Source organism: Bufo bufo, chromosome 3 (genome assembly GCF_905171765.1).
Source record: "Bufo bufo chromosome 3, aBufBuf1.1, whole genome shotgun sequence".
In the NCBI taxonomy this organism is placed as follows: Eukaryota; Metazoa; Chordata; class Amphibia; order Anura; family Bufonidae; genus Bufo; species Bufo bufo.
In genome coordinates, this window is record NC_053391.1 from 631,657,607 (window position 1) to 631,684,457 (window position 26,851).

General features: G+C 47.6%; 1 protein-coding gene across 1 annotated transcript in view; it reads right to left on the reverse strand.

Moving 5' to 3' along the window:
* TEX26 (testis expressed 26) overlaps positions 1 to 24,202 on the reverse strand; it is a 57,529-nt gene extending 33,327 nt beyond the window's left edge. Inside the window, exons 1-5 of the mRNA XM_040426160.1 lie at positions 24,108 to 24,202; positions 21,321 to 21,522; positions 13,214 to 13,295; positions 10,484 to 10,646; positions 2,837 to 2,993 (exon numbers count right to left, since the gene is read on the reverse strand). Coding sequence (XP_040282094.1) covers positions 2,837 to 2,993; positions 10,484 to 10,646; positions 13,214 to 13,295; positions 21,321 to 21,522; positions 24,108 to 24,122 — 619 coding nt within the window. The 5' untranslated portion in view covers positions 24,123 to 24,202. The remainder of the gene's footprint in view (positions 1 to 2,836; positions 2,994 to 10,483; positions 10,647 to 13,213; positions 13,296 to 21,320; positions 21,523 to 24,107) is intronic.
* Between the last annotated feature and the right edge of the window lie 2,649 nt (positions 24,203 to 26,851).

Genomic DNA, 26,851 nt, shown 5'->3' on the forward strand with positions numbered 1-26,851 from the left:
TTCAATAAAAAGAAAAGCCCCTTCCCCATAAAAAGAGACATAAAATTGTAAAAAATAGAAAAAAAAATAGAAAAAAACAACACACATTAGGTATCGCCACATTCGTAACAACCTGCCGTCACATGAGCTAACCCGTCTGGTGAACATCGTTAAAAAAAATTAAAAATAAAAACCGTGCCAAAAAATATAATTTTTTGTCACCATACATCATAAAAAGTGTAATACCAAACGATCAAAAAGTAGTATGCACCCCAAAATAGTACCAACCAAACAGTCATCTCATCCCGCAAAAATTTGACCCTAACTGAGACAATCGCCCAAAAGATAAAAAAAGATTTGGCTTTCCGAAAATGGAGCCATAAAAACATGATTGTGCACTCTACCGTGTTTCCGTACAGCAGTTTACGACCACATATGGGGTGTTTCTGTAAACTGAAGAATCAGGGTAATAAATATTGAGTTTTATTTGGCTGTTAACCCTTGATGTGTTACAGGAAAAAATTAATTAAAATGGAGAATCTGCCAAAAAAGTGAAATTTAAAAATGTTATCTCTTGTTCCTTTAATTCTTGTGGAACACCTAAAGGGTTAAAAAAGTTTGTAAAATCAGTTTTGAATAACTTGAGGGGTGTAGTTTCTACAATGGGGTCATTCATGGGTGTTTTCCACTATGTAAGCCCCCACAAAGTGACTTTAGAATTGAAGTGGTCCTTAAAAAAGTGGGTTTCGGAAATTTTCCTAAAAATGTAAAAATTTGCTTCTAAATTTCTAAGCTTTCTAAGATCCTAAAAAATAAGATTACATTTACAAAAATGATGCAAACATGAAAGTGGACATATGGGGAATGTAAGGTAATAACTCTCTTATGATGTATCACTATCTGCCTTAGGCCTCATGCACACGACCGTTGGGTGGACGTATTTGGTCCCGCAAACGGCGGGTCGGCAATCCACGGCCACTGGCCGTGTGCACCCCGCATCATGGATGAGGACCCATTCACTTGAATGGGTCCGCAATTCCAGAGATGCGGAACGGTGCTTCCGTGGTGTTTCTTTCCGTGGTTCCGCACCGCAAAAAAAATGACGTCATATTTTGGGTCCGGCCCACTGTACGGATGTTGCCCGTGTATTGGGGACTGCAGTTGCGGTCCCCAATGCACGGAATGGCCGCACAACGGCCGTGTGCATGAGACCTTAGAAGCAGAGAAATTCTAATTTTGAAAATAGCAAATTTTTCCACATTTTCAGTAAATTTTGGATTTTTTAATAAATAAAAGGTGAATTATACAATGTGTAAATGTGTACAATGTGTAAAAAAAAATATATATCACAATGGCTTGGATAAGTAAAAGCATTCCGAAGTTAACACATAAAGTGACACATGTCAAGTTTCCAAAAAACGGACTGGTCCCTAAGGTGAAAAATGGCAGGGTCCTTAAGGTGTTAAAGCGCTGCGGAATTTAGTAGCGCTATATAAGTTCATAAAATAGATAAATAAATAAACTATAGTTCGGTCCTGTAAACCCTTCCCCCACATGGCTGCTTTGCAAACTTTGACTACAAGTTAAGCAACTGATAATGCAGAAACTATGTGCGGCAGAGGATTTACGTGTTACCACTCCCAGCCAGAGCTGCATTCCATTCTGTTGGTTTCCACTAAGCAACTTATTCCAACTTCTTGCCGTTTGGTGTCATTCACTGCTTTCTTTATACCGGGCACCGTACAGTAGAAGAATAAAACACCTACGATACATCAAATGTACTGCAACCTAGTGGGAGCCCACAACCGTTACTGTATGCATACCAGAGTACCTATAAAGGAGTAACAAAACCTTTGAGTAAAATTTTAATAAGATGTCCCTAATAAAAGTTTTTCTAATATACTTTATTAATTCATTTTGTATTTTTATTAGACTTTTCCCTCCCTAAAGCGCTTAAAACTCAGTTCTCTGTAAACCGCTGACAGCTCAGAGGCGTACGGAGTGCGGACTGTGAAGTTTATGAATTGGGCCGCCGTGGCGCGGGGAGTATGGGCGGGAGCGCATATTGCTGCTCCTGCCCGTGCTCCCTGGACGATTACTAACTTTATACCCGTGTCCTATGCCAGGATTAGCTGAGTGGAGCGGGCTCATGCTTCTGCCTGCTCCGCTCAGCTAAGAGTCCTGCATGTCATCTCTTAGGTTAGCGGAGCAGGCAGAAGCAGGAGCCGCTTCACTCTGATAATCCTGGCATAGGACATGGGTACAGGGTACTCATGTGCTATGCCAAGAGTTAGTAAACCTCCGGGGGCATAGGCAGGAGCAGCAATGTGCGCTCCTGCCCGTACTTACTGCGCTGCGGCCCCATTCATAAACTTCACAGTCCGCACTCCGTACGCCTCTGAGCTGTCAGCGGTGTACAGAGAACTGAGTTCTAAGCGCACGGGGAATGGTGCGCTTTAGGGAGGGAAAAGTCTAATAAAAATACAAAATGAATTAATAAAGTATATTAGAAAAACTTTTATTAGGGCATTAGGGACATCTTATTAAAGTTTTACTCAAAGGTTTAGTTACTCCATAACTCTGTATATTGGTTAGGTTATATATTTCTGCACAGTGTGTAAGGATTTCATATCACAACCAGATGCCCTTTAATGTATCTTTGGATGTAAAAGGAGAAGATGACAAAGAAACGCAAGATCTTGTTATCTGACGGACTACTTTAAAACAGTGCGTCATATCGTGCGTTAGATCACAAATGGTATGTATTACGTTTAGGAATGAACTCAAAAATGAAGAAAACTAGCCTCCTGACCAAGCAATAAGTAGTCTATCAAATTGAAACCCACCCGGCGCTTACCTTGTGGCGTTCCTAGATAGTCCCCTTTATACGTGGAGAGATATTGGGACCTCATTGCTCTTTGTACCTCTTCGATAGTTGGAGGCTTAATCCACGGAGAATAGCTGTCCTGGGAGATGGTCTTCTCTTCATGCGGTAACTTCCAGGTTGAAAAAGTCTGTTGATTTTAAAAAATATATATAATAATAAACTAATGGGGGTCATTTACAAAGACCGGCTTTTTACGCTGCTTTTTTTTCTCCCCCTTTGCGCTGGCTTTTCTTGTGGAAGATGCGCCTAATTTATGACAAGGCGCGTGCTCTTCAGCAGGCTGTGCGCCTGGTGGAAAAACTAGACTGGAGTAGTGGTTCACCAACGTTTCCGGGTATAAATGTTGGTAAATTTGTCAGGGGGCCAAAATCCGTCCCCTGGGACGCCCCCTCCAATTCTATGTGTTAAATGAGTTGCAAAAAACGCCTGTGCGACAAAATATTGTTGCGTGGGTGTTCAAAACATCGCAAAAGGGGGCCGTGTAAAAATGTTTACAGACACAGGGAACCTTCGTAAAAAAAATGCAACCGGCATGATGTATCTAACCTGAAGGCAGGGGCGGATTAGCCATAACGGTAGACCGTTCAAGGCCCTAAACAGCCCACTTCCTGGTCCTTTCAAAATTGCCGTCTCGATAGGCTGTTGCTGTAGGGAAACGGAAGTTCCTCTAGATGTGTACAGGACTGCTGGAAATTTGTGTGGAATTTCTACCCCCGTGGGCAGGCACCCTCAGCCTCACCCCTCACTGGTCCATCATGGAGCCCTTCACCACACAGACCCTTAGTTGTGGAAACGTGAGCAGAGCTGTGTGTGCATGGAGGCTGAAGCCGCAGAGATGGATGCGACAGCGGCATAGCCTCTCACACTTACGGAGTGCTGCTGTGGGGGCAGTGAATGGTTCTCGCTGGTGCCCACGGTGTGCGTCCCCCTGACAGATACTTTCCTACCTCATTACTGCTGTCCTTATAATGTGCCTGGGGTTAGACCGACTACTGTACTGGGCTTGGAGAGTTGTCAGTGGTGAAAGGGTGCTGCTCCAGTCATTGCTGTGGTAGAGGTGATGGTCAGACATTACAGGCCAGCAAGAGAGCATGTCTGTGTGCCGTCACTAGAACTGACTGGGCCCCACAGCAATTTTTAGAATGGAGCCCCCATCCAGCAACCTCCTGCTCCGATGCAACCCCCACTCCGGTGGCTAGTCGAGATCGCTCTCTCAGACCAGGCCCGGAAGCCGCTCAGTTTCCTACACATGTATACTGTATGTTCTGTACTGTATAATACTATTAAGGGGGTCCTGACAATAAAATCATTTAGTCCTCCTTCCAGGCGGGCCCTTCTGAGTTTGGGCCCCATAGCATCCACTTCCCCTGCTTCCTTTATAGCTAGGCCCCTGGCTGTGCGTTTACTACCTGGTGTATACAGCACTATCTCAGTTTGGGGAAGGCTGTTTAGTGAAAGCGCCAAGTACATGGCAACAGGTTCATCAGCAGCCAGGATATCTCCTCTATAAGAAATGCTGACAATATCTCCGTACATATGTAGTCTGACAGAATATAACAGGCAGGCCTCTTTCACACGACCGTATGGCTTTTACAGTGTTTTGCGGTCCGTTTTTTGTTTCCGTTCCGTTTAGTTTTTCCGTATGGTATACACAGTAATTACATAGAAAAAAAATGGGCTGGGCATAACATTTTCAATAGATGGTTCCGCAAAAATGGAACGGATACGGAAGACATACGAATGCATTTACGTACGTGTTCCATTTTTTTGCGGACCCATTGACTTGAATGGAGCCACGAAACGTGATTTGCAGGCAATAATAGGACATGTTCTATCTTTCAACTGAACGGAAAAACGGAAACGGAATGCCTACGGAGTACATTCAGTTTTTTTTTGCAGAACCATTGAAATGAATAGTTCCGTATACGGAACGCAAAAAAAACGCTCAACGGAGCCGCAAAAGATGCAAACTGTGTGCTGCCCGCATCTGTAGTTCCGTTCCGCGGCCCTGCAAAAAAGATAGAGCAGGTCCTATTCTTGTCCACAAACACTTACAGTCCCGGAATGAGCCTTATTTTGTGGAAGCTGACAGAAAACACGGGAGTTGTTTTATCAAACTGGTGCAAAGTAGAACCGGCTTAGTTGCCCATAGCAGCCAATCAGATTCTACCTTTTATTTACCAAAGGAGCGCTGAAAAATGAAAGGCTGAATCTGATTGGTCGCTATGGCCAACTAAGCCGGTTTTCTTTTACACCAGTTTGATAAATTTCTCCCAAGCTCTGCAGCTCTTTCTTGCACGGGTAGGTACTGAGTGGGGTTAGAGGTCAGCGCTCTGTGGACCCGGAAGGCAAATAACAGAGGGACAAATGCTGCAATCATAATGTGCCTGGGGTTAGACCGACTACTCCATCCAGGGCCGCTGATAGGCCAGTACAGCTGGCCCAGTTGTACCGGGCCCGGCTGGCAGGGGGGCCCGGCAGTGGCGTAGCTACAGGGGTCGCAGCGGTCGCAATTGCCCCCCCACCGCCACCTATTCAAAATCCCGGCTAAGGGCCCGCCCTGGGGGCAGTGCGCACGGCGCAGCGCTGTCTGTCTATGTCGGGTCTGACTAAGTGAGGAGGAGCCGGACGGAGGCGTGGTTACCGCGCATCTCCGGCTCCCAGTCAGACAAGTCACACTCAGAAGCAGGCGGCAGTGGCAGTGCGGACGTGCGGTGGCTGGCGGCGAGGTGAGTTTTGAGACTGTCAGTGTCTCACTCTCTAGTACTGTAACTGTACAGTGTCACTCTCTGACTGAGTGGCAGCATGGCAGGCGGCGGCAGCGCAGTCTCTAGTACTGACTACAGTGTCAGTGTCACTCACTCTCTACTGTCTGTCTCTGACTGAAGCAGCATGGCAGGCGGCGGCAGCGCAGGGCCCAGGCCAGCTTGATGATGGGGAATGGGATTGATTGGCAATGGAATGGGATTGGGACGGTCTTGGGAAGTTGGGATCATGGAGTGAGTGGTGGGACTGGGACTCTGAATTCTGTGGCTGAAGTGGTTACTGGGCAGTGGGCACACTACTTACTGTGTGTGTGGAGTGTGTGCCAGGCCCAAGGGTCAGACTCAGGCCGCAGGCAGGCAGTGTGTGGGCCTGCACCAGGCAGGGGCAGTGCACTGCAAGCAAGTGTGGGTGCATGCCACTGCGCCAGCCTGCCAGGGGCAGGCAGCGGCCCAGGCCCCCAACGTGATGCCCACTGTGACTGTCTGTTGCTGACTGGCGCTGGGCACTTAAATTAATGACAGTGTGTGTGTGCCAGGGGGCAGGCCACAGGCAAGCAGTGTGTGCGCCAGGCACGGGCACTGGCCCTGGGGTAGGCAGTGTCTGTGAGCCTTGTGTGCAATAATGCTGGACTGACCCATACATCGGCTATATACGATATTACCAGTCCGTCCGTATATAGCCGGTTGATGGGTCAGTCCAGCACACCATGTGCTGTCTGAAAAAAAAATTCACGACACTTACGGGGGGGATCTGTGGATGGCACCATTATGGAGGGGGATCTGTGGATGACACTGTTATGGGGGGGGGTCTGTGGATGACACTGTTATGGGGGGATCTGTGGATGACTGTTATGGGGGGGGGATCTGTGGATGACTGTTATGGGGGGGATCTGTGGATGGCACTGTTATGGAGGGTATCTGTGAATGGCACTGTTATGGAGGGGTATCTGTGGATGACACATAGCATAAGATGCTATATACGGTATGTGTCATCCACAGATCCCCCTCTATAACAGTGCCATCCACAGATCCCCCCATAACAGTGCCATCCACAGATCCCCCCATAACAGTGCCATCCACAGATCCCCCCATAACAGTGCCATCCACAGATCCCCCCATAACAGTGCCATCCACAGATCCCCTCCATAACAGTGCCATCCACAGATCCCCTCCATAACAGTGCCATCCACAGATCCCCTCCATAACAGTGCCATCCACAGATCCCCTCCATAACAGTGCCATCCACAGATCCCCTCCATAACAGTGCCATCCACAGATCCCCTCCATAAAAGTGCCATTCACAGATCCCCTCCATAACAGCGCCATTCACAGACGACCCCCCAGCGCCATAAATATCACTTGTAGACAAATCTGCATGTTGTTTCAAGGCGGCGTCTGGGGAGGGGCCAAGGGCGGGGCCAGGGGTGTGGCTGAAGGAGGGATCAGGGGGTGGAGCTGAAGGGGGCCCCGTCATGTATGCTGTACGGGGCCCCATGATTTCTATCAGCGGCCCTGACTCCATCTATCATAATTTCCTTCTAATCTCAGACACAACCTTTCATGAAAGGCATGCCGAAGGCTACTAACTGCAGATTCCAATTTCACATATTTAAACAATAGACTCTACATTTTGGAATGTTAAGTTTCTTTTTCCCTATATATACTGTATATATAACGAAAAAGAAACTTAACATTTCAAAATGTAGAGTCTATTGTTTAAATATGTGAAATAGGAATCTGCAGTCAGTAGCCTTCGGCATGCCTTTCATGAAAGGTTGTGTCTGAGATTAGAAGGAAAGGTTGGGGGGGGGGGGGTCAAGAAAAAGGGCCATGCATCTAGAATTAAAAAAATTTAAAAAAATGAAGCAACTTTATCAAAAATAATAAAACTCCTACCCTGTTTGGTACACAGTTCCTATGCCGGCTCATCAGGGCTTTTTTTCCTCAGAGAAAAGGTGGTAGAACTCACCCCCCCTCCTCCCCTGGCCACGCCCCTACCCACCCCAGGACCGCCCCCTAAAACCGCCCCTTTAGAGAACAGGGATGCAAGTAAAATTTGGGGGGGGCTATAAAAGTCCAGCCCAGCAAAGAAACCCCCCAGATGGGGATGGCACTGTTAATGGGGGATGGCACTGTTATGGGGTGGAGGATCTGTGGATGGCACTGTTATGGGGTGGAGGATCTGTGGATGGCACTGTTATGGGGTGGAGGATCTGTGGATGGCACTGTTATGGGGGATCTGTGAATGGCATCCACAGATCCCCCATCCTATAACAGTGCCATCCACAGACCCCCCCCACCCCATAACAGTGCCATCCACAGACCCCCGCACCCCATAACAGTGCCAGCCACATACTTCCCCACCCCATAACAGTGCCATCCACAGACCCCCCCCACCCCATAACAGTGTCATCCACAGACCCCCCATTGCGGCTCCAGTACAGTTATAAAATGTGTAATTCAATTAATAATGATTCATGCTGCCCCCTCTGTAGTATAACATTCAATATATCCTACTCACAGGGCTACTGATATCGTAATGCAGGCTGGCCAGACGAGCGGCAGAGTGACTGACTGACGTCACGTGCCTGCGCCGCCTACTATATGAATGAAGCAGGCGGCGCAGGCACCTGACGTCAGTCACTCTGCCGCTCATCTCCCCGGCCGGCCTGCATTACGATATAACAGTAGCCCTGTGAGTAGGATATATTGAATGTTATACTACAGAGGGGGCAGCATGAATCATTATTAATTGAATTACACATTTTATAACTGTACTGGAGCGGCGGGGCCGGAGCACAGTGAACGCACCGGCCCCCAGCTCCTCTTCCCAGTCCCTCCCCGCTGATACATTGCAGCCTGCGATGCTGGAGTATGGCAGGCTGCGATGTCAAAGGGTGGCGGAACGCCGTTCCGGTGCGTTCCGCCAGAAAAATAGCCCTGCGACTCATGCATCTTCAGGATTACAGACTGCATGTGCCAGGAACACACAGCATTCATCTAGCAACCATCAGCGAAAAACAGCCCACACGCGGCTGCCATCATAGGGACATATCAAAAAGTTTCACCAAAAAAATGATTTAACATTCCAAGGCCTCCTGCACACGACCGTATGGCTTTTTCAGTGTTTTGCGGTCCGTTTCCACTGATCCGTTGTTCCATTTTTTTGTTTCCGTTGTGTTTCCGTTTCTGTTCCGTTTTTCCGTATGGCATATACAGTATACAGTAATTACATAGATAAAATTGGGCTGGGCATAACATTTTCAATAGATGGTTCCGCAAAAAACAGAACGGAAACGGAAGACATACGGATGCATTTCCGTATGTGTTCCGTTTTTTTTGTGGACCCATTGACTTGAATGGAGCCACGGAACGTGATTTGCGGGCAATAATAGGACATGTTATATCTTTAAACGGAACGGAAAAACTGAAATACGGAAACGGAATGCATACGGAGTACATTCCGTTTTTTTTGCGGAACCATTGAAATGAATGGTTCCGTATACGGAACGTAAAAAAAACGGCCAGTAAACGGGGAAAAAGAAAAAGGTTGTGTGCAGGAGGCCTAAAATGTACAGACAGGTGTAAAAGGTGTGAAATAGGAATCTGCAGTCAGTAGCCTTCGGCATGCCTTTCATGAAAAGTTGTCTCCAAGATTAGAAGTTTTTGTTTTTTTCCAAAAAAGAGGGCCACACAATCTGACCTTGACATTTTATTATTTTTTTTTGTAATTTGCTTAGTAATATTATAAAATGTAGTTTGATGTTGAGTGATGGAATATGAATAAAAAAAAAAAAATTAACCATACACCTAGAATAAAAAGTGAAGCAACTTTACAAAAAGTTTATAAAAAAAAACAAACAAAAAAAAACAACTCGTACCATGTTTTGTATACAGCTCCTATGCAGACTCATGTGTCTTCACGATTCCAGGCTGTGCATAGACGAATCCTGCAGTCATGTGGTATTCCTTTCCATCTGCTCCCTTCTAGTCAAGCCACACCTTCCAAGGGCCATAACGTTTTTATTTCCCGTTTATATGTCTGTATGAGGGTTGGCGTTTAGCAGGACATGTTACCGGTATATTTTTAATGGCACCAATTACCAGTAATTTTGAAAAAAAATTCTTTGGTGAGTGAAATTGAAATAAATTCCACCACTTTTTTGTTTCCTTTTCACACCTTTCACTGTGCGCTAAATGGACATGTTACTATTATTTTGTAGGTCAGAAACATTACCACGATACCAGATTTATACCGTTTTTATTAAGTTTTAGTACTTTTATAAAAATAAAAAAAACTTTGGATAAAATGTTTTGTGTTGTCATTTTCTAAAAACTATCATTTTTTTGGTATTTCTTTCTACAGGGCTTGTTTTTTACAGGACGAACTGTAGTTTTTATTAGTACCATTTTGGGGCATGTATGACTTTTTGATCATTTTTTATTTTTTCAGAGGGCGAGATGACTAAACAACAGCGATTCGTTTTTTTTTGTTTTTTTTTCCATCGCAGCATTCGGGTGATCACTGAGGGTCACAGAAACAGAACATCGTGCAATCAACTTTTTTTTATTGGGGGACCCTTCTATCAAAAAAGGGTATTGCCCGGCCCCTTGGAGTGCTTGCTTGTCCTGAAGCCCCACTGCAGAGAAAACAAAAGAATTCTCTCAATGAAATAAATGGAGCTTGTCCATTGTTTTCAAGACGCCCTCAACAGCTGAAAGCCATGCAGGATATCACTCAGGGCTTTAGCTAATGCATGGCGAGACTATGCAGATGTATATGATATGTAATGTATTATCAGATGAAAGGATATGCATGGTGAATATAACGTATGGATAATGTATGGCGAACCTGGTCAGGATGAGGTCTGTTGTTTCTGGCTCCTGATGCTGTTGCCGCTCTGATAGGCTCTGGCTTGGAATATGGTTTCCAGCAAAACTCATCGCTGTACATGCTGATCCCAACAGGGTCACACAGATAGTAAGGGTTTCTGTAGCTTTTAGATGTCTTGGGTCTGTGAGATAAACACAGGGTCGGTCCTGTAGACTATGCATGCTGCTAACGATTCATATGACATTCAATAGACAAGCGATGTAGCTGAGTGCAGTGTGCGGATGGATGTGACACCAACACCTGTAATGTGACCTTACCGATGACATTTTCATTAAATGATTCAACGACGGCAGCGGTACATTATAAACCGCTCTCAACATAATCGCTATATTATGTTATTACAGTCTAAACGACCTACACAAAAATAATAGAGGCCGCAGCATACAGCGAGAGGTCATCTGCCCACCGTCTTGGTTTTAAAGAACACTCTGAAACAATGGACCCCTGTTTTCAACATCAGATGTTGGGGTAGTAGTAGAGCCAGTAGTGCCTATAGCAAGCAATGAGATTGCAGCGCTCTTAAGCCCCTTTCACACGGGCGAGATTTCCGCGCGGGTGCAATGCGTGAGGTGAACGCATTGCACCCGCACTGAATCTGGACCCATTTTCACGCATCACTTGTGCGTTGCGTGAAAATCGCAGCAAGCTCTATATTGAAACGAATGGGGCTGCGTGAAAAATCGCAAACATCCGCAAGCAAGTGCGGATGCGGTTCGATTTTCACGCACGGTTGCTAGGAGACGATCGGGATGGAGACCCGATTATTATTATTTTCCCTTATAAAATGGTTATAAGGGAAAATAATAGCATTCTTAATACAGAATGCATAGTACAATAGGGCTGGAGGGGTTAAAAAAAATAAATAATAATCTAACTCGCCTTAATCCACTTGATCGCGCAGCCCGGCATCTCTTCGGTCTTCTTTGCTGTGCACAGGAAAAGGACCTGTGGTGACGTCACTGCGCTCATCACATGGTCCGTCACATGATCCGTCACCATGGTAAAAGATCATGTGATGGACCATGTGATGAGCGCAGTGACGTCATCAAAGGTCCTTTTCCTGTGCACATCAAAGATGAAGACAGAAGAGAAGCCGGGCCGCGCGATCAAGTGGATTAAGGTGAGTTACATTATTTATTTATTTTAACCCCTCCAGCACTATTGTACTATGCATTCTGTATTTAGAATGCTATTATTTTCCCTTCTAACCATGTTATAAGGGAAAATAATACAATCTACCCAGCACCTAACCCAAACCCGAACTTCTGTGAAGAAGTCCGGGTTCGGGTCTGGGTACCAAACATGCCGATTTTTCTCACGCACGTGCAAAACGCATTACAATATTTTGCACTCGCGTGGAAAAATCGTGCATGTTTCCGCAACGCACCCGCATCTTTTCCAGCAACGCCCGTGTGAAACCAGCCTTAGGCTATTTTCAAATTGCATTTTGAAGAGTTCATCAAAGGGATGTGCCAGGAGGACCTCCAATGGTTTTTTACTGGATGCTTCTGTACGGATTAGCAAGGTCTGCAGCACTATTCCATACATTCTGATGTATACTACAGCTCCTACGGAGACCTATACAAGGAAACAGTGTAGTCTGATCCATTGGTCCCTTACTTCTGACTTACCTACCAAATGTGTGGTAGTAAGAAGTAGTGGATATATGGAATAAAGTATTGCAACTGTATCAAACTATATAGGGTTTGTTTGTAGTCTGTAGACAGAAAATGACTGGAGATTTTTAATTACTGTAAGATAATAACCCGCATGATTCTTTGACCAATTGTGGACCACGGCCAATATTATGAGTTAAAGGGTAGGTCATCAATATCTGATCAGTGGGGGTCCGACACCTAGGACCACTGCCGAACAGCTGTGAGAGGAGGAGGCGGCACTCCATGCGAGCAGCGCTTCCTTGTCATCACACTACGCGTTGTCTCCAATGGAGCAGTGGCGTAGTGTAATTCACTTGAATGGGGCGGGCACCTGTATTACACCGCACTTCCGAGACAAAGTGCGATGTAATTATTATTATTTATTATTATTAAAGCGCCATCCATTCCATTGCGCTGTACATATGAGAAGGGGGATACATACATAATACAGACAATTGCACTAAGCATAAACAAGACGAGTTACAAACTGGTACAGAAGGAGAGATGTAATGAAGAGGAAGCGGTGCTCACATGGATCGGCGGGTGTGCCGGGTGTCGGACCCTCCCCCATCTGATATTGATGACCTATGCTTGCAGTGTAACAAGCACAGCGCCGTACATTGTATAGTGGCTGTGAACGGTAATGCAACTCAGTCCCATTCACTTGAAGAGCTATACAAAGGCCATCTGGCGGATGCATATGACATCACATGCCAGGGAAGAGGCCGCAGAACTTGCCATAGTGCAGCGGCCCCTTTCAGCTGATTGACTGGGGGGGGGGTTGAGTCGGACCCCCTCCAATCAGATATTGATGTTCTATTTTGAGGATAGGAAATCCATATTTAAGTCCCAGAAAACACCTTTAAGCAACTTTTTGTAATCACTATAAAGATGAACTCTTGAGGACCAATACCATACTAGCTAGATCTACCTGACCGTAATGGAGAAGGACCGTAGGACAGCCAACATTGTGATTAAGAAATGGGATGATGGGAGGTATGGAGAGATAGTGCCAAGTGTAATGACTTACCGTACGGCCACTGGTGGAGAACACACGTTATGAGGGTAGTCTCTATTCATAGTTGTCTCGTAAGGATCCCATATGTTTCCTCCTTCAAAAAGAGATAAATAAGGGACTAATTTTGATTCTGGATATTAGAAAACATTTCAACACCATAGCCGGACACATATTCAATCACTTGTCCCTCAAAACATCTCTAGAATCCCTGTTCTTACTATGGAAACAGACACAACGCTGAGGGTCTGTTCACATGGCCTACATTTCATGCAGATCTTGGCATATATTTCACACTTCGAAGGGTTTGTGGTCGGCATTTTGCAGCCAAGTACAGGACATGTTCTACTGTTTATGCAACAGGCATATGGATAGGGAAAGAACTCCGATCATTCATGTGCTTTCCACATCCATATGTCTGTGAAGGGTCCGTCTTTGGTCCGTGTGTCAGTTTTTCGCCCTCCATGTGTCATTCGGCTGAAGAAGAATGTTCTCCTACCAATGGTCCATTAAAACTACTGACAGAACACAGATGACATCATTGTGTCTGTAGTTTTCAAGGTCCCATAGACTTCAATGGATGTGTTTGGTCTGCATCTACGGTCATTGGAAAACCACTCATATGTGACTAAAGACGATACAGACGTTGGATCCGTGTGCCGTCTGTGGAGAACATGGACAATACACGTCTGTCATTCACTGACATGTGGATGAGGCCTTAGGCCTCATGCACACTAACCTGTGACGGCCAGACCCGTATTGCAGCCCGCGAACAGCGGGTCTGCAACATACAGGCCCTGGCCGTTATTGCATCGCATCACGGATGCGGACCCATTCACCTGAATAGGTCTGCCATCGGGAGGGGTTTCTCTTTGTGCCTCCGGAACTTTTTTGCAGTGTGGACGGACCACAGACCCTTTCAAGTTGAATCTGCATGGATGTTGCCCGTGCATTGGGGACCACAAATTGTGGTCCCCGATGCACGGATCGGCTGGCACACGTTCGTCTACATGAGCCCTTAGGCCTCTTTCACACGACCGTTTTTTTTTTTTCTCCGTTTACAGGCCGTTTTTTTGCGTTCTGTATACGCGCAATCAAAACTGACTGCAATTGGGTACCTACTCGCGTGGGTTTGCCACAATGCACCCAGGACGCATCCGGACATGCTCGTCTGCAAGGGGCCTTAGGGCTCGTTCACACGAACGCGTGAAGCCCGTGCTGTGGACCGCAAATTGCGGTCCGCAATGCATGGGCACCGTCCGTGGGGCAGGCGCATGGGGATCGCAGACTCATTCACTTGAATGGGTCCGCTATCCCTCCGTTCCGCAAAAAGATAGAACTTGCTCTCTTTTTGCGGTGCGGAAGCATGGAGCGGAACCCCAGAAAGCACTCCGTAGTGCTTCCCTATTGTTCTGTTCCGCATCTCCGGACCCATTTAAATGAATGCGTCCGCATCAGTGATGCGGAATGGCCACGGAACGGTGCCCGTGTACTGTGGTTCCGCAAATGCGGTCCGCAATATGGATACGGGCAGCACACGTTCGTGTGAACAAGCCCTTACACTGGCAGCACTGACTGGATAGTGTTAGACTGCGCAGGGTTACTCCCCAAACCGGTAACACCGTGTTGTGAATTCAGGAATAAACTTCTAGCAGCAATAACTGAAGGACGGAACAACATGCAGTTCTAAGAACAGATACCCCAGAGTGGTTACTGCATGGCGGAATGCAAGTAGTGACTTAGACATGGCTGGATTGGTAGCAGGTCCTCTGCAAGTGCTGCCTGATGTAGTTGGCGAGCTGTCCGACCATCACTATGTGAGCCACAAGAAGGCAGGGTCACAAATGCTGGAGGTGGGAAGAACATGACCCATAAATAGGTAATCCACCGTGTCGAGAAGTCAGGAAGGCGTTCAATGGAGAAATGTCCTCTGGTTAAGAAGAATGAATACCATACAGTGAAAGCCTTTCATACGGAAGGTAAAAATACACATACTGTAGGACGATGAATGCAGTGATGGCGAGGTGCGGGCTGTCTAGACTGTGTGTCCGTGTATTCATGCTGTGAACTCTGCGAGAAGGGCAGATGTCTCCGGAGACTATTCGGAGATCTCCTTACAGTTCTACAGAAACACATGCTATGAGAGGGCACAGATGGCGGAGGTTTATCAAGATCAGCGTTTTCACAGCATCACGTATGCAATCCAGAAGGTCCGATGCAGAACAGAGCCCCTGTGCCTCCGCACCGCAAAAAAAAATGTTTTGCCCTGCGGACTGATCACGGACCCATTCGAGTTGAATGGGTCTGGATCTGTCGGCGGAATCCGAATGGATGTTGCCTGTGCACTGGGGACCCGCAGTCCCCAATGCACAGAACGGCAGAGCAACGGCCGTGTGGATGAGCCCTAAATTAGTTGCTTCCGCCGGCAGTCTGAGCGCCTAAACAGAAATCTACGGCAGCTAGGAGCTGCTGGCTTCATGGGCAACAGACAACTGGCGTAAATGAAGATAAATTTGTCGCAGCTGCTGGCCACGCCCCCTGTCTGAAATGTGGCGACGGCGGTATAAAAACTAGAAGATGCAACAATTTTGTAAAAAAGTTGCAGATAAAAGGAACGCCCTTTACGCCGATACTGTGGCATTAAAAAGTCGCACTCTATATGTTCACGATAATTAGCGACATTTTGGGCTGGCAGGGTTTAGCGGAAGGACTTTGTGCGGCTCGGGCTATAACTTTTGTCAGAGACTGGCATACACCGGCCTGTAGCTGACGTAGGCTTCAGTTTGTGGTGTACGGCAGGGCAGAGACGTGTCTAATTTATTAAGAGGCATCTGCCTTAGGCCTCTTTCACGTGACCGTGTGCGGGCCGTGCCCGTGCTGCGGACCGCAATGCACGGGCACCGACCGTGGGGAAGCCGCATGTGGATCGCGGACCCAATCACTTGAATGGGGTCCGAGATCCGTCCGTTCCGCAAAAAGATAGAACAAGTTCTATTTTTTGCGGAGTGGAAGCACGGAACGGAACCCCACGGAAGCACTCCGTAGTGCTTCTGTGGGGGTCCGCACCACATCTCCGGATTTGCGGACCCATTCAAGTGAATAGGTCCGCATCTGTGATGCGGAATGCACATGGCCAGTGCCGTATGCCAGCATGGCCACGGTCGTGTGCAAGAGGCCTAAATTAGGCACATCTCACGCCAGAGCAGGGAGATCAAGACTGGCGTATGGGTAAATATAAATATAGATAAATCTCCCCCATAGCTTGCGTCTTTTTAAAGCCACTTTTCAGGTGCTTCTCCGCGCTCATTTTGTTCATCATTTCCCGAATTTTGCAAGTGATGAGAAGACTCCTAAAATGTTATACTGCTGAAATGTTGTAAGGTTGTGACTTTTTAGTGGCACAATGGCAGATACTCGCACAAACAACTGCATACGTGTTGGTTACCTTTCTTAATTTTTTTTTTATTGTACCTATTTTTTATTTAAAAAATTTCCCAAGGGGCAAAATGGAGAAACCAGCAGACAGAGCAGCTCATCATCTTGTCGTGGGATGCAATACAGGCGACGTGACCGGCAGTCTAGTGGAGGAAAGCAGAGGATCTTGGATCTGCTGGAGGCTACCAGGCCTATCACAGGTACAGTCTTATGAATGCCTGCTGCAGGTGGCCGTGCTCCATAAGAATATACACTACTGTATAAACTCGTTGTATTAAACCTGAAGATCACAGGTTTAGGTCCCCTAGAAGGGCTTAAAAAATAAGAAAAAATGAGTTTTTAGATAATAAAGATCATTTGCACTGCTGCCTCCCCAAATGCCCGAACTATTAAAGCATAAACGTATTTATCTGGTACGGTGAACACTGTAATGGAAAAAAATTTAACAAAATGGCCGATTTGTCTTGGCTTCTGTCTCTATGGAAAGCCTTGGAAGGCTTCACAGTGTGAACTGTAACAAACACAGAATCGGTTACTAGGTGTCAGGCTGTATGTGTAATACTTGGATACATTTGGGTTGTTGTGTAGCAACAGGCGGAGAAGTGACATGCTGGATTACCATGGATTACCAGGTTTCCGTGGTGACACCGTTATCAGCCAGTCCTCAGAACTACAGATGACGCCCCTACATCTCTATAAAAGAGAACCCTGAAAAAGGTTATAAAATATCCCTACCGTGATCTTCATTGTTTTTTTATTATTTAAAAACTCTTTTTTACTTTTTGTAAGCCTGAAAAAGACATACATCCACATAGTTCTGCCTGATATCATGCAAGGTGATCCAGAGGAAGGCAAAAAAAAAAAAAACTCTAAAATTTTCCTCATTTTAGGGGAAAAAAATTCCTTCCCGACTCAAATCAGACAATCAGAATTAACTCCCTGGATCAATGACCCTTCCCTGTCCATATCCGTATGTCCGTTCCGTAGCCCCGCAAAAAATATAGAGCATGTCCTATCATTGTCCGTTTTGCGGATAATGATAGGCATTGTTACAATGGATCCGCAAAAAAAAACAAAAAAAACATACAATACGAATGTCACACGGACATCATCCATATTTTTTGTGGACCACAAAATACATATGGTCGTGTGCATGTAGACTTAGGCTACTTTCACACTAGCGTTCGGGGCTCCGCTTGTGAGTTCCGTTTGAAGGCTCTCACAAGCGGCCCCGAACGGATCCGTACTGCCCCAATGCATTCTGAGTGGATGCGGATCCGCTCAGAATGCATCAGTTTGGCACCGTTTGGCCTCCGCTCCGCTCAGCAGGCGGACACCCGAACGCAGCTTGCAGCGTTTTCGTGTCCGCCTGGCCGTGCGGAGCCAAACGGATCCGTCCAGACTTACAATGCAAGTCAATGGGGACGGATCCGTTTGACATTGACACAATATGGTGGAATTTCAAACGGATCCGTCCCCCATTGACTTTCAATGTAAAGTCAGGATTATACCATCAGATCGGAATTTTCTCCAATCCGATGGTATATTTTAACTTGAAGCGTCCCCATCACCATGGGAACGCCTCTATGTTAGAATATACTATCGGATTTGAGTTACATCGTGAAACTCAAATCCGACAGTATATTCTAACACAGAGGCGTTCCCATGGTGATGGGGACGCTTCAAGTTAGAATATACTGAGAACTGTGTACATGACTGCCCCCTGCTGCCTGGCAGGTGCTGCCAGGCAGCAGGGGGCAGACCCCCCCCCCCCCCCTGTATTTAACTTATTGGTGGCCAGTGCGGCCCCCCCTCCCTCCCCAGTATTAATTGTAACCAGTGCGGCCCCCCTCCCTCTATATTCATCTGTGGCCAGTGCGGATATTAAATATGAGCAGTGCGGTCTCCCCCTCCCTCCCTCCCCAGTATTAAATATGAGCAGTGCGGTCTCCCCCTCCCTCCCTCCCCAGTATTAAATATGAGCAGTGCGGCCTCCCCCTCCCTCTATTCATTGGTGGCCAGTGCGGATTCAAAGTATTGTGATCAGTGCGGCCTCTCCTCTCCTCTCCCTCCCCCCCCCCATCATTGGTGGCAGCGGAGAGTACCGATCGGAGTCCCAGTTTAAATCGCTGGGGCTCCGATCGGTTACCATGGCAGCCAAGACGCTATTGCAGTCTTGGCTGCCATGGTTACTTAGCAACAAATAGCAGCATTATACTTACCTGAAGAGCTGCGATCTATGTGACCGGCCGGGAGCTCCTCCTACTGGTAAGTGACAGGTCTATAGGCAATGCGCCGCACAGACCTGTCACTTTACCAGTAGGAGGAGCTCCCGGCCGGTCACATAGATCGCAGCTCTTCAGGTAAGTATAATGATTCTATTTGTTGCTAAGTAACCATGGCAGCCAAGACTGCAATAGCGTCTTGGCTGCCATGGTAACCGATCAGAGCCCCAGCGATTTAAACTGGGACTCCGATCGGTACTCTCCGCTGCCACCAATGATGGGGGGGGGGGGGGGGGAGGAGAGGAAAGGCCGCACTGATCACAATACTTTGAATCCGCACTGGCCACCAATGAATAGAGGGAGGGGGAGGCCGCACTGCTCATATTTAATACTGGGGAGGGAGGGAGGGGGAGACCGCACTGCTCATATTTAATACTGGGGAGGGAGGGAGGGGGAGACCGCACTGCTCATATTTAATATCCGCACTGGCCACAGATGAATATAGAGGGAGGGGGGCCGCACTGGTTACAATTAATACTGGGGAGGGAGGGGGAGGCCGCACTGCTCATATTTAATACTGGGGAGGGAGGGAGGGGGAGACCGCACTGCTCATATTTAATACTGGGGAGGGAGGGAGGGGGAGACCGCACTGCTCATATTTAATATCTGCACTGGCCACCGCACTGGCCACCGATGAATATAGAGGGAGGGGGGCCGCACTGGTTACAATTAATACTGGGGAGGGAGGGGGGGCCGCACTGGCCACCAATAAGTTAAATACAGGGGGGGGGGGGGGGGGGGGGGGGTCTGCCCCCTGCTGCCTGGCAGCACCTGCCAGGCAGCAGGGGGCAGTCATGTACACAGTTCTCAGTATATTCTAACTTGAAGCGTCCCCATCACCATGGGAACGCTTCTGTGTTTAGAATATACTGTCGGATCTGAGTTTTCCGAAGTGAAAAATCAGATCTGAAATAAACTGTTATGCAAACGGATCCGTTCTGAACGGATGCAAGCGTTTGCATTATAGGAGCGGATCCGTCTGATGAAACATCAGACGGATCCGCTCCGAACGCTAGTGTGAAAGTAGCCTTAGAATGTCTTCTTTTTTTTTTTTTTCCCCCTTCACATTTACTATTGATATTGCTCCTGTTTTGGAGGCTTTTGCACCTTTTTTTGGACTAATTCAGAAGTTTTCTTACTTTTGCTACTTTTTTTCAACCTATTTATGCAGGTGTGGCTTTTTTTGCACCTAAAAGTGAATATGAACCCGTCTAACTGATAAACAACCACCAGAGGTCAGACTGACACCTAGTCTAATTCATGAACTGCTGTATGACTTTTAATAAATAAGCGACAAAAGAAGGACAATTGAATGAAATCTGCCTGTTTCATTTTATGGCCAAAAAACAGCGAGCTTGGTAAATGTGCTCCACTATTTTTTTACACAAAAATTTGCCATGTTTTGTCATTTACACCAGTGTCACCACTTTACAAAACTGGGTGGGAATGTTGGCCCCATCAGCTAGGTGATTAGGGATACACCAGATTTTGGCCTCTTGCACATGACCGTATGCCCTCCGAGACAGTGGGCCATATGTCCCGGAGCGCACAGCATCATAGGTTACAATGATGCTGTGGACGTCGGGCCGCCCGCGGGGCTATTGTCCCGCACTCATATGATCATATAAGTGCAGGACAATACCCCCGCGGGCGGCCCGACGTGCACAACATCACTGTGATCTATGCGCTCCCATGCGCATGATCAATGCCGCTCCGGACATATGGCCCACTCATGGACCGTATGTCTCGGAGGGCATACGGTCATGAGCAAGAGGCCTTATCAAATGCGATTTTTAAAAAATATCACACAAAAAAAAATTCTATTTTGCTCCAGTGAGGGAGTGGAGCCAACCAACAAAAGTGTGAACAGATACCTGTAGCCGGCAATTAAAAAAAACGATTCTACAGCGCCTGCCGATGAAACTTTATAGAACTTGCAAGTGGCAGTCAGATAGGCGTCAGCTATAAGGGCTTTGCTTCATCCATGGTCCTTTGTGTGGACAGAATAATGAATTTGTGCCTTCATCTGACGTAGCTACGCGGTTCTATGACCTTCAGATGTTCTATGGACCAGAGCAAGCACCAAGGCAACTGTAAATGGCCCCAAACACTTCAGAATTTCATTTTTAGTAGGCGATTTTCAACATTTTAGAAGTTTGTCATCTGCTAATTGTTTAAACCTGGCCCATCCCTCCGAGTACAAGAGCAGACCTCATGAGTAATACCATTTCATGAGGCTCACAGTTCTACTGTACCACACAGACAAGTCTTTCCACCGGCCGCGCGGCTGACTCAGCTCTCCCACCTGTACTCATACCAGACAGGACAATGCCTGCACCTGCACACCTCCTCCTCATCCATCCTCCTCCTCACCCACCACATTTCCTTCTGTGACACCTTACCAAGAGAAGCCATGGCCGTCTTGGGTCTTTGTGGAGTTCTGTCTGCTGCTCCAGGAGGCTTCTTGTGGCTGCTGAACTTGGAGGATATGAGCAGACAGGCGGCCAACTGGTCACATTTTTCTTTCTCCGGCAATGATTTACTTTTATCTCTCAGATAGTTCAGCTGCTCCATGAACTGTGGCTTCAGAAGGTCTCCATCCAGCTATGAAATGATTGAGAAGACATCTGAGAGTCAGGGCTGCAACTGTGACATAACCTTAAAGGAATTGTCCGTGTTTTTTTTTCCAAAAATACATAAACTATTAAAATAATACAACAAAACCCATGCACCCCTCCTGACCCCCTCCGCTCCAGCGCCATCATGTGTTTCCTACCTTGCAACCCAGATGCAGCTCCAGAGGTCTTGTGGAGCCCGTGCCCTGTTTTGGTGACATAAGGGAGACCTGCCTAACATTAGGCAGGTGGTTTCAATGACCTACTTAAAGGGGTTCTCTGGGATTAATATATTGTTACCTGTGATTGGTGGGGGTCCGACTCCCCGCACCCCGTTGATCAGATGTAAGAAGCCACGGCGCTCTGGTGAGAGCTGCGACCTGTTCCTAGACCAGTGGTGTCATGTTCATCGGTCAAGTGACCTAAGCACAGCTCAGTCCCATTCAATGTGAAAGGGCATGGGCTGCAATACCAAGCACAGCCACTATACAATGTAGGCGCCGTGCTTGGCAACCTGCTCACCTGAGCGCCTCTTTAAACAGCCGATCGGTGGGAGGGCCGGGAGTCGGACCTCCACTGACCGGAAAATAGGTCATCAGTATTGTAGTCCAGGAAAGCCCTTTTAAATGAGATGAACTTCCCCTTTAAGCAGTCCATACATGCATTAGTAAGGCTTTAGGTCGGCGTCAAACATGCCAGAAAAGAGAAACCTACAGGAAGAACTGCTTGTCACGTTTGTATCCGCTCCTGTGCACGGCTCAAAAAGTACATGAAAAAACTGCATGTGTGAATTCAGCCTTAGCTGGGGCGTTTAGTGCGGAAGCAGCTGATATGGAGGGGACAGCGGACGTGAGCCAGGCCTCTCCCCCGATAAATGGCCAATCGTGTACCACATGATTTCAGAATGGGGGACACTCTTAAAGGGGTATTCCCATCACAGACAATGGGGGCATATCGCTAGGATAGTCTGATAGGTGCGGGTCCCACCTCTGGGACCTGCACCTACAATGAGAACAGCGCGGGGAAATGAACGGAGGATGCACTACGCATGCGCAGCCGCCCGCCATTCATTACTATGGGGCTGCCGAATATAGCCGAGCGCTGGCCCGGCTATTGCTGTCTGCCCCATAGAAATGAATGGGAGCAGGGGTGGTGCGGTCCCATTCACTTCTATGGGAGCAGCGGGTCCCACCTCTTAGCGATATGCCTGTGATGGCACCTTTAAACAGCACCTAGCAGCAGGATCAACCCTTTTGAACCATGTATAGTCTGGCACAGCTAATCCTGCTGATTAAAGTGATACCTGTCTTCCCAAGAAGAAGAAAAAATACTTTTTTGTTTTTGCCTCAAGTGCACCAAGGGGCGGGGCCAGCACGGGAAATCTGGTGCGCTGATGCTAGGCTCCGCCCATCTGTGCACTGAAGCCCTCATTTGTATAAGGGCTCGTTCACACGAACATGTGAAGCCCGTTGCCGTCTTGCGGACCGCATTTGCGGATCCTAAATACACGGGCGCCGTTCCGTGGCCATTCCGCATCATGGATGCGAACCCATTAATTTCAATGGGTCCGCAAATCCGGAGATGCGGAACGGAAGAACGGAATGGAACACTACGGAGTGCTTTGTGGGGTTCTGTTCCGCGCTTCCGCACCGCAAAAAGATAGAACTTGCTCTATCTTTTTGCGGAATGGAGGGATTGCGGACCCATTCAAGTGAATGGGTCTACGATCCCCATGCGCCTGCCCCACGGACGGTGCCCGTGCATTGCGGACCGCAATTTGACATCCACAGCACAGGCTTCACACGTTTGTGTGAACGAGCCCTAAAGCAGGGATGCCCAACCTGCAGCCCTCCAGCTGCTGCAAAACTACAACTCCCAGCATGCCTGGGCAGCCTACAGCTATTAGCGCATTCTGGGAGTTGTAGTTTTGCAACAGCTGGAGCATCCCTGGTATAAAGCATATGTCTCATTTTGGGGGGGAAACGTCACAACCACTCTTCACAAGACAGTTATCATTTTAATCAGCAGGGTCAACCCTAACAGGCAATATGGCTGGTTTAATAAGGTGGATCCTGCTGATGGGTGCTTTTTAAGCCGGCCACACACAGATTTCATATAATGGACGACCAGCTAATATGTGCGTCCTGATGTTGGGGAGTGACGGATTGGGCTGTTGGATTTCAACATGTCTGATCCTTATGTATTCAGTGAGAGAAGTCTGACAATGGCCTACTACTGCCACCTCCCCCTGAGCCGAGCATGCATGTGTACAATGACCACAGCAGGATTGCTGAATATTTCCATACATTCCATTGAGATCATTAGGCTGGATTCATCCCCCTATGGACTTTACACGGAGAATTTGTGGATTCCATGCACTTGAATCTACATGCAAAAAAAAAAGTACCAAAAAGCGCTGCAAGTGTGAACACAGTCAGACAAGAGGAAACGGCTCTGCCCCTGGCAGCCAATTACAAGAAGTGAAGCTGCGGATGGTTCATGTCAGCCACAGACAGGAAGGTGTAGATATCACCCACAGTTACACACCTCCCAGTACAGCAGCCTGTGCCCCACCTGAGTGCCGATCATGGTGAAGGAGCTCGGGATGCCCCCGGTCTCGGGTGATGGGGTCGGGGAGCGGAGGCAGGACGTCCCCGGCTGTGCCCTGCACCGAGCAGCCTTTACAGCCCGGACGCTTCCATCGCTAGGCAACTGGGAGACCACGTGTTTGAGGGGGCGTGGTCATCTGCTGAGCGTGCAAGGGCAAGCAGGAGAACTGTTATAACCCACCGTGCCCAGCAGGGGCGCTCCCGAGTCTCTGCCCATCCCCATAGACAATGGACGTGCAGTCAGTGACTTCCTGAAATAATTGACCCATACTGTACACCTTATAATGCTGCAGTATGGTGCCCACACACAAGGCAGCCATATTCTACCCATAAATAATACTGACATACCACCCAACCATCTGCGGACTGGAAGCTCAAAGTGGCCCTAGAAAACAAAACCTAAAAAGTGGCCCGGTGTTGAAGGTGGGTCCAAATTGATAGAAGGTTGGGCAAATACCGCAGTGCAGCACAAAATACCGCCACCCTCACTACAGCGTGATACTGCTGAGTTCAGGAGGACGCCCGGTGCTTAGAGCATTATGTACCCGGCCATGAGGAGATTTCCCTGTGGAGTCTATGGCCAATCCGCCCCTGCACCCAACTTTTTGGATGGTCAAAGAGGGACACTTAGGGCTCATTGTGTTGGGTGATGGCTGCGCCCAGTGATTGGCTGTGCAGCATTCACTGCCATTTCCCGCTATGTCGAGACAGTATCATGAAGTGGGGTTCAGCGGGGACCTGACACCATCAGAACCGCAGCGGGGGGAGTGGTGTTTACAGCATGTGCAGCCCCAAGGACAGCTTTATTCTTGCACTGGAGTACCCCTTTAAATAGCACAAAAATCATCAGATTATAGACCTTTTAAAGGGGTTGTCTCACTTCAGCAAATGGCATTTATCATGTAGAGGAAGTTAATACAAGGCACTTACTAATGTATTGTGATTGTCCATATTGCTTCCTTTTTCATTTTTCCATCACATTATACACTGCTCGTTTCCATGATTACGACCACCCTGCAATCTATCAGTGGTGGTCGTGCTTGCACAATATAGGAAAAAGCACCAGCCTGTGTGCGCTCCCACGGTCCGGGCCACCAGAGAGGTTGACGCTTTTTCCTATAGTGTGCAAGCACGACCACTGCTGCTGGATTGCAAGGTGGTCGTAACCATGGAAACGAGCTGTGTATAATGTGATGGAAAAATGAATTCAGCCAGCAAAGGAGGCAATATGGACAATCACATTACATTAGTAAGTGCCTTGTATTGAAGTGAGACCACCCCTGCTGCTTCTGTCTATGCACGTGCCGTCTCCTCATACAGCTGATCATGGGGGTGGCAGGTGTTGGACCCCCGGTGATCTGATATCGATGACCTATATCAACCCCTTCCCTCCCAGCACTGTGTGCAAGAGGCCTTACTTTAAATGCAAATTAAGAGTAAGGGTCCATTCACACATCCGCAATTCCATTCCGCATTTTGTGGAACGGAATTGCGGACCCATACATTTTCGGGTCCGCAATTCCGATCCTGAAAAAAATAGAACATGTCCTATTCTTGTCCGCAATAGCGGACAAGAATAGGCATATTCTTTTAGTGCCGGCAATGTGCGGTCCGCAAAACACACACGGATGTGCGCACTAGGTATATCCTGATGCTCCCGTGCGGACTACTGGCAGCGGCCTCGTATAGCGAAGTGCGCATGCGCCGGCCCGGCGCACTTCGCTCGAACCTCCACTGACTGTCCTATTACAGCCCATCCCAGCCATCCAACCTCCTACAGCCTGGTTCAAAGCTCGCGGGATCTGGATGAAGCGAGCGGTGGTTAGAGAGGCAGTGATGACGTAAGGTAGGCAGATCGCATGAAAGGGAGGGCGGCGATTTCACCTCAGAAGGCGGCGCTGGGCACCTAAACGACATGGCTGCAGCCGGGCACCTTTCACCATGAGACGTCCCCTTGGACACATTTTGAAGTGATTGACAGGTGATATAAACAGCTTTTTTAGGAGCCACAGGGGCATTTGATAAACTCACTTTAGGATTCTGTGTTTTACAAGGGACATCGCCATATGTTTAGCTTATAGGGCTCATTTCTGATGACAGAATCCCTTTAAGATCTCCTTCAGTAGATCATGCAGAGATCGGTGAGTTTCTATAGGCACTAAGGAGCACATGGACTTTGCTTCCTCTCTCTATGAACTCCAGTCTAGACTCTCAAACTAGGGGTCCACCTAGCCTCCTACAAAGGCTGAACCGGAATTGTTAACCCTGGCTGTGCCATACATACACAGTTCTAGTGGGTTCAATACGTAAGATAACAATATAAAACAAACCATTTGCAGATACCACCTGCTCGGGGGTACTGCATATGCCATAAATGTGGTTTTGGTGCGGATGTAATGCTGATTTTCCGCAGATCTCCGCCTTCCATTGAAAAGTGTGACATTTGCACAGGAAAAACGCAACAACAATTGATATGATGTAGATTTCAGAATCCACACAAGAAAAAAGCGTACATGAGAGTTTTTCTGCACGAAAATCAACGTGAAAAAAAACTGCATGTAAGGCAGTTGTGCGGCCATTCCGTGCATTGGGGACCGCAATTTGCTTGAATGGGTCCGTTATCCATCCGTACCGCAAAAAATGTGCACAGGCATTAATGTACGACCATACGTTCAAGTTTCTTGATGGCCTCTTGCACACGAATGTGTG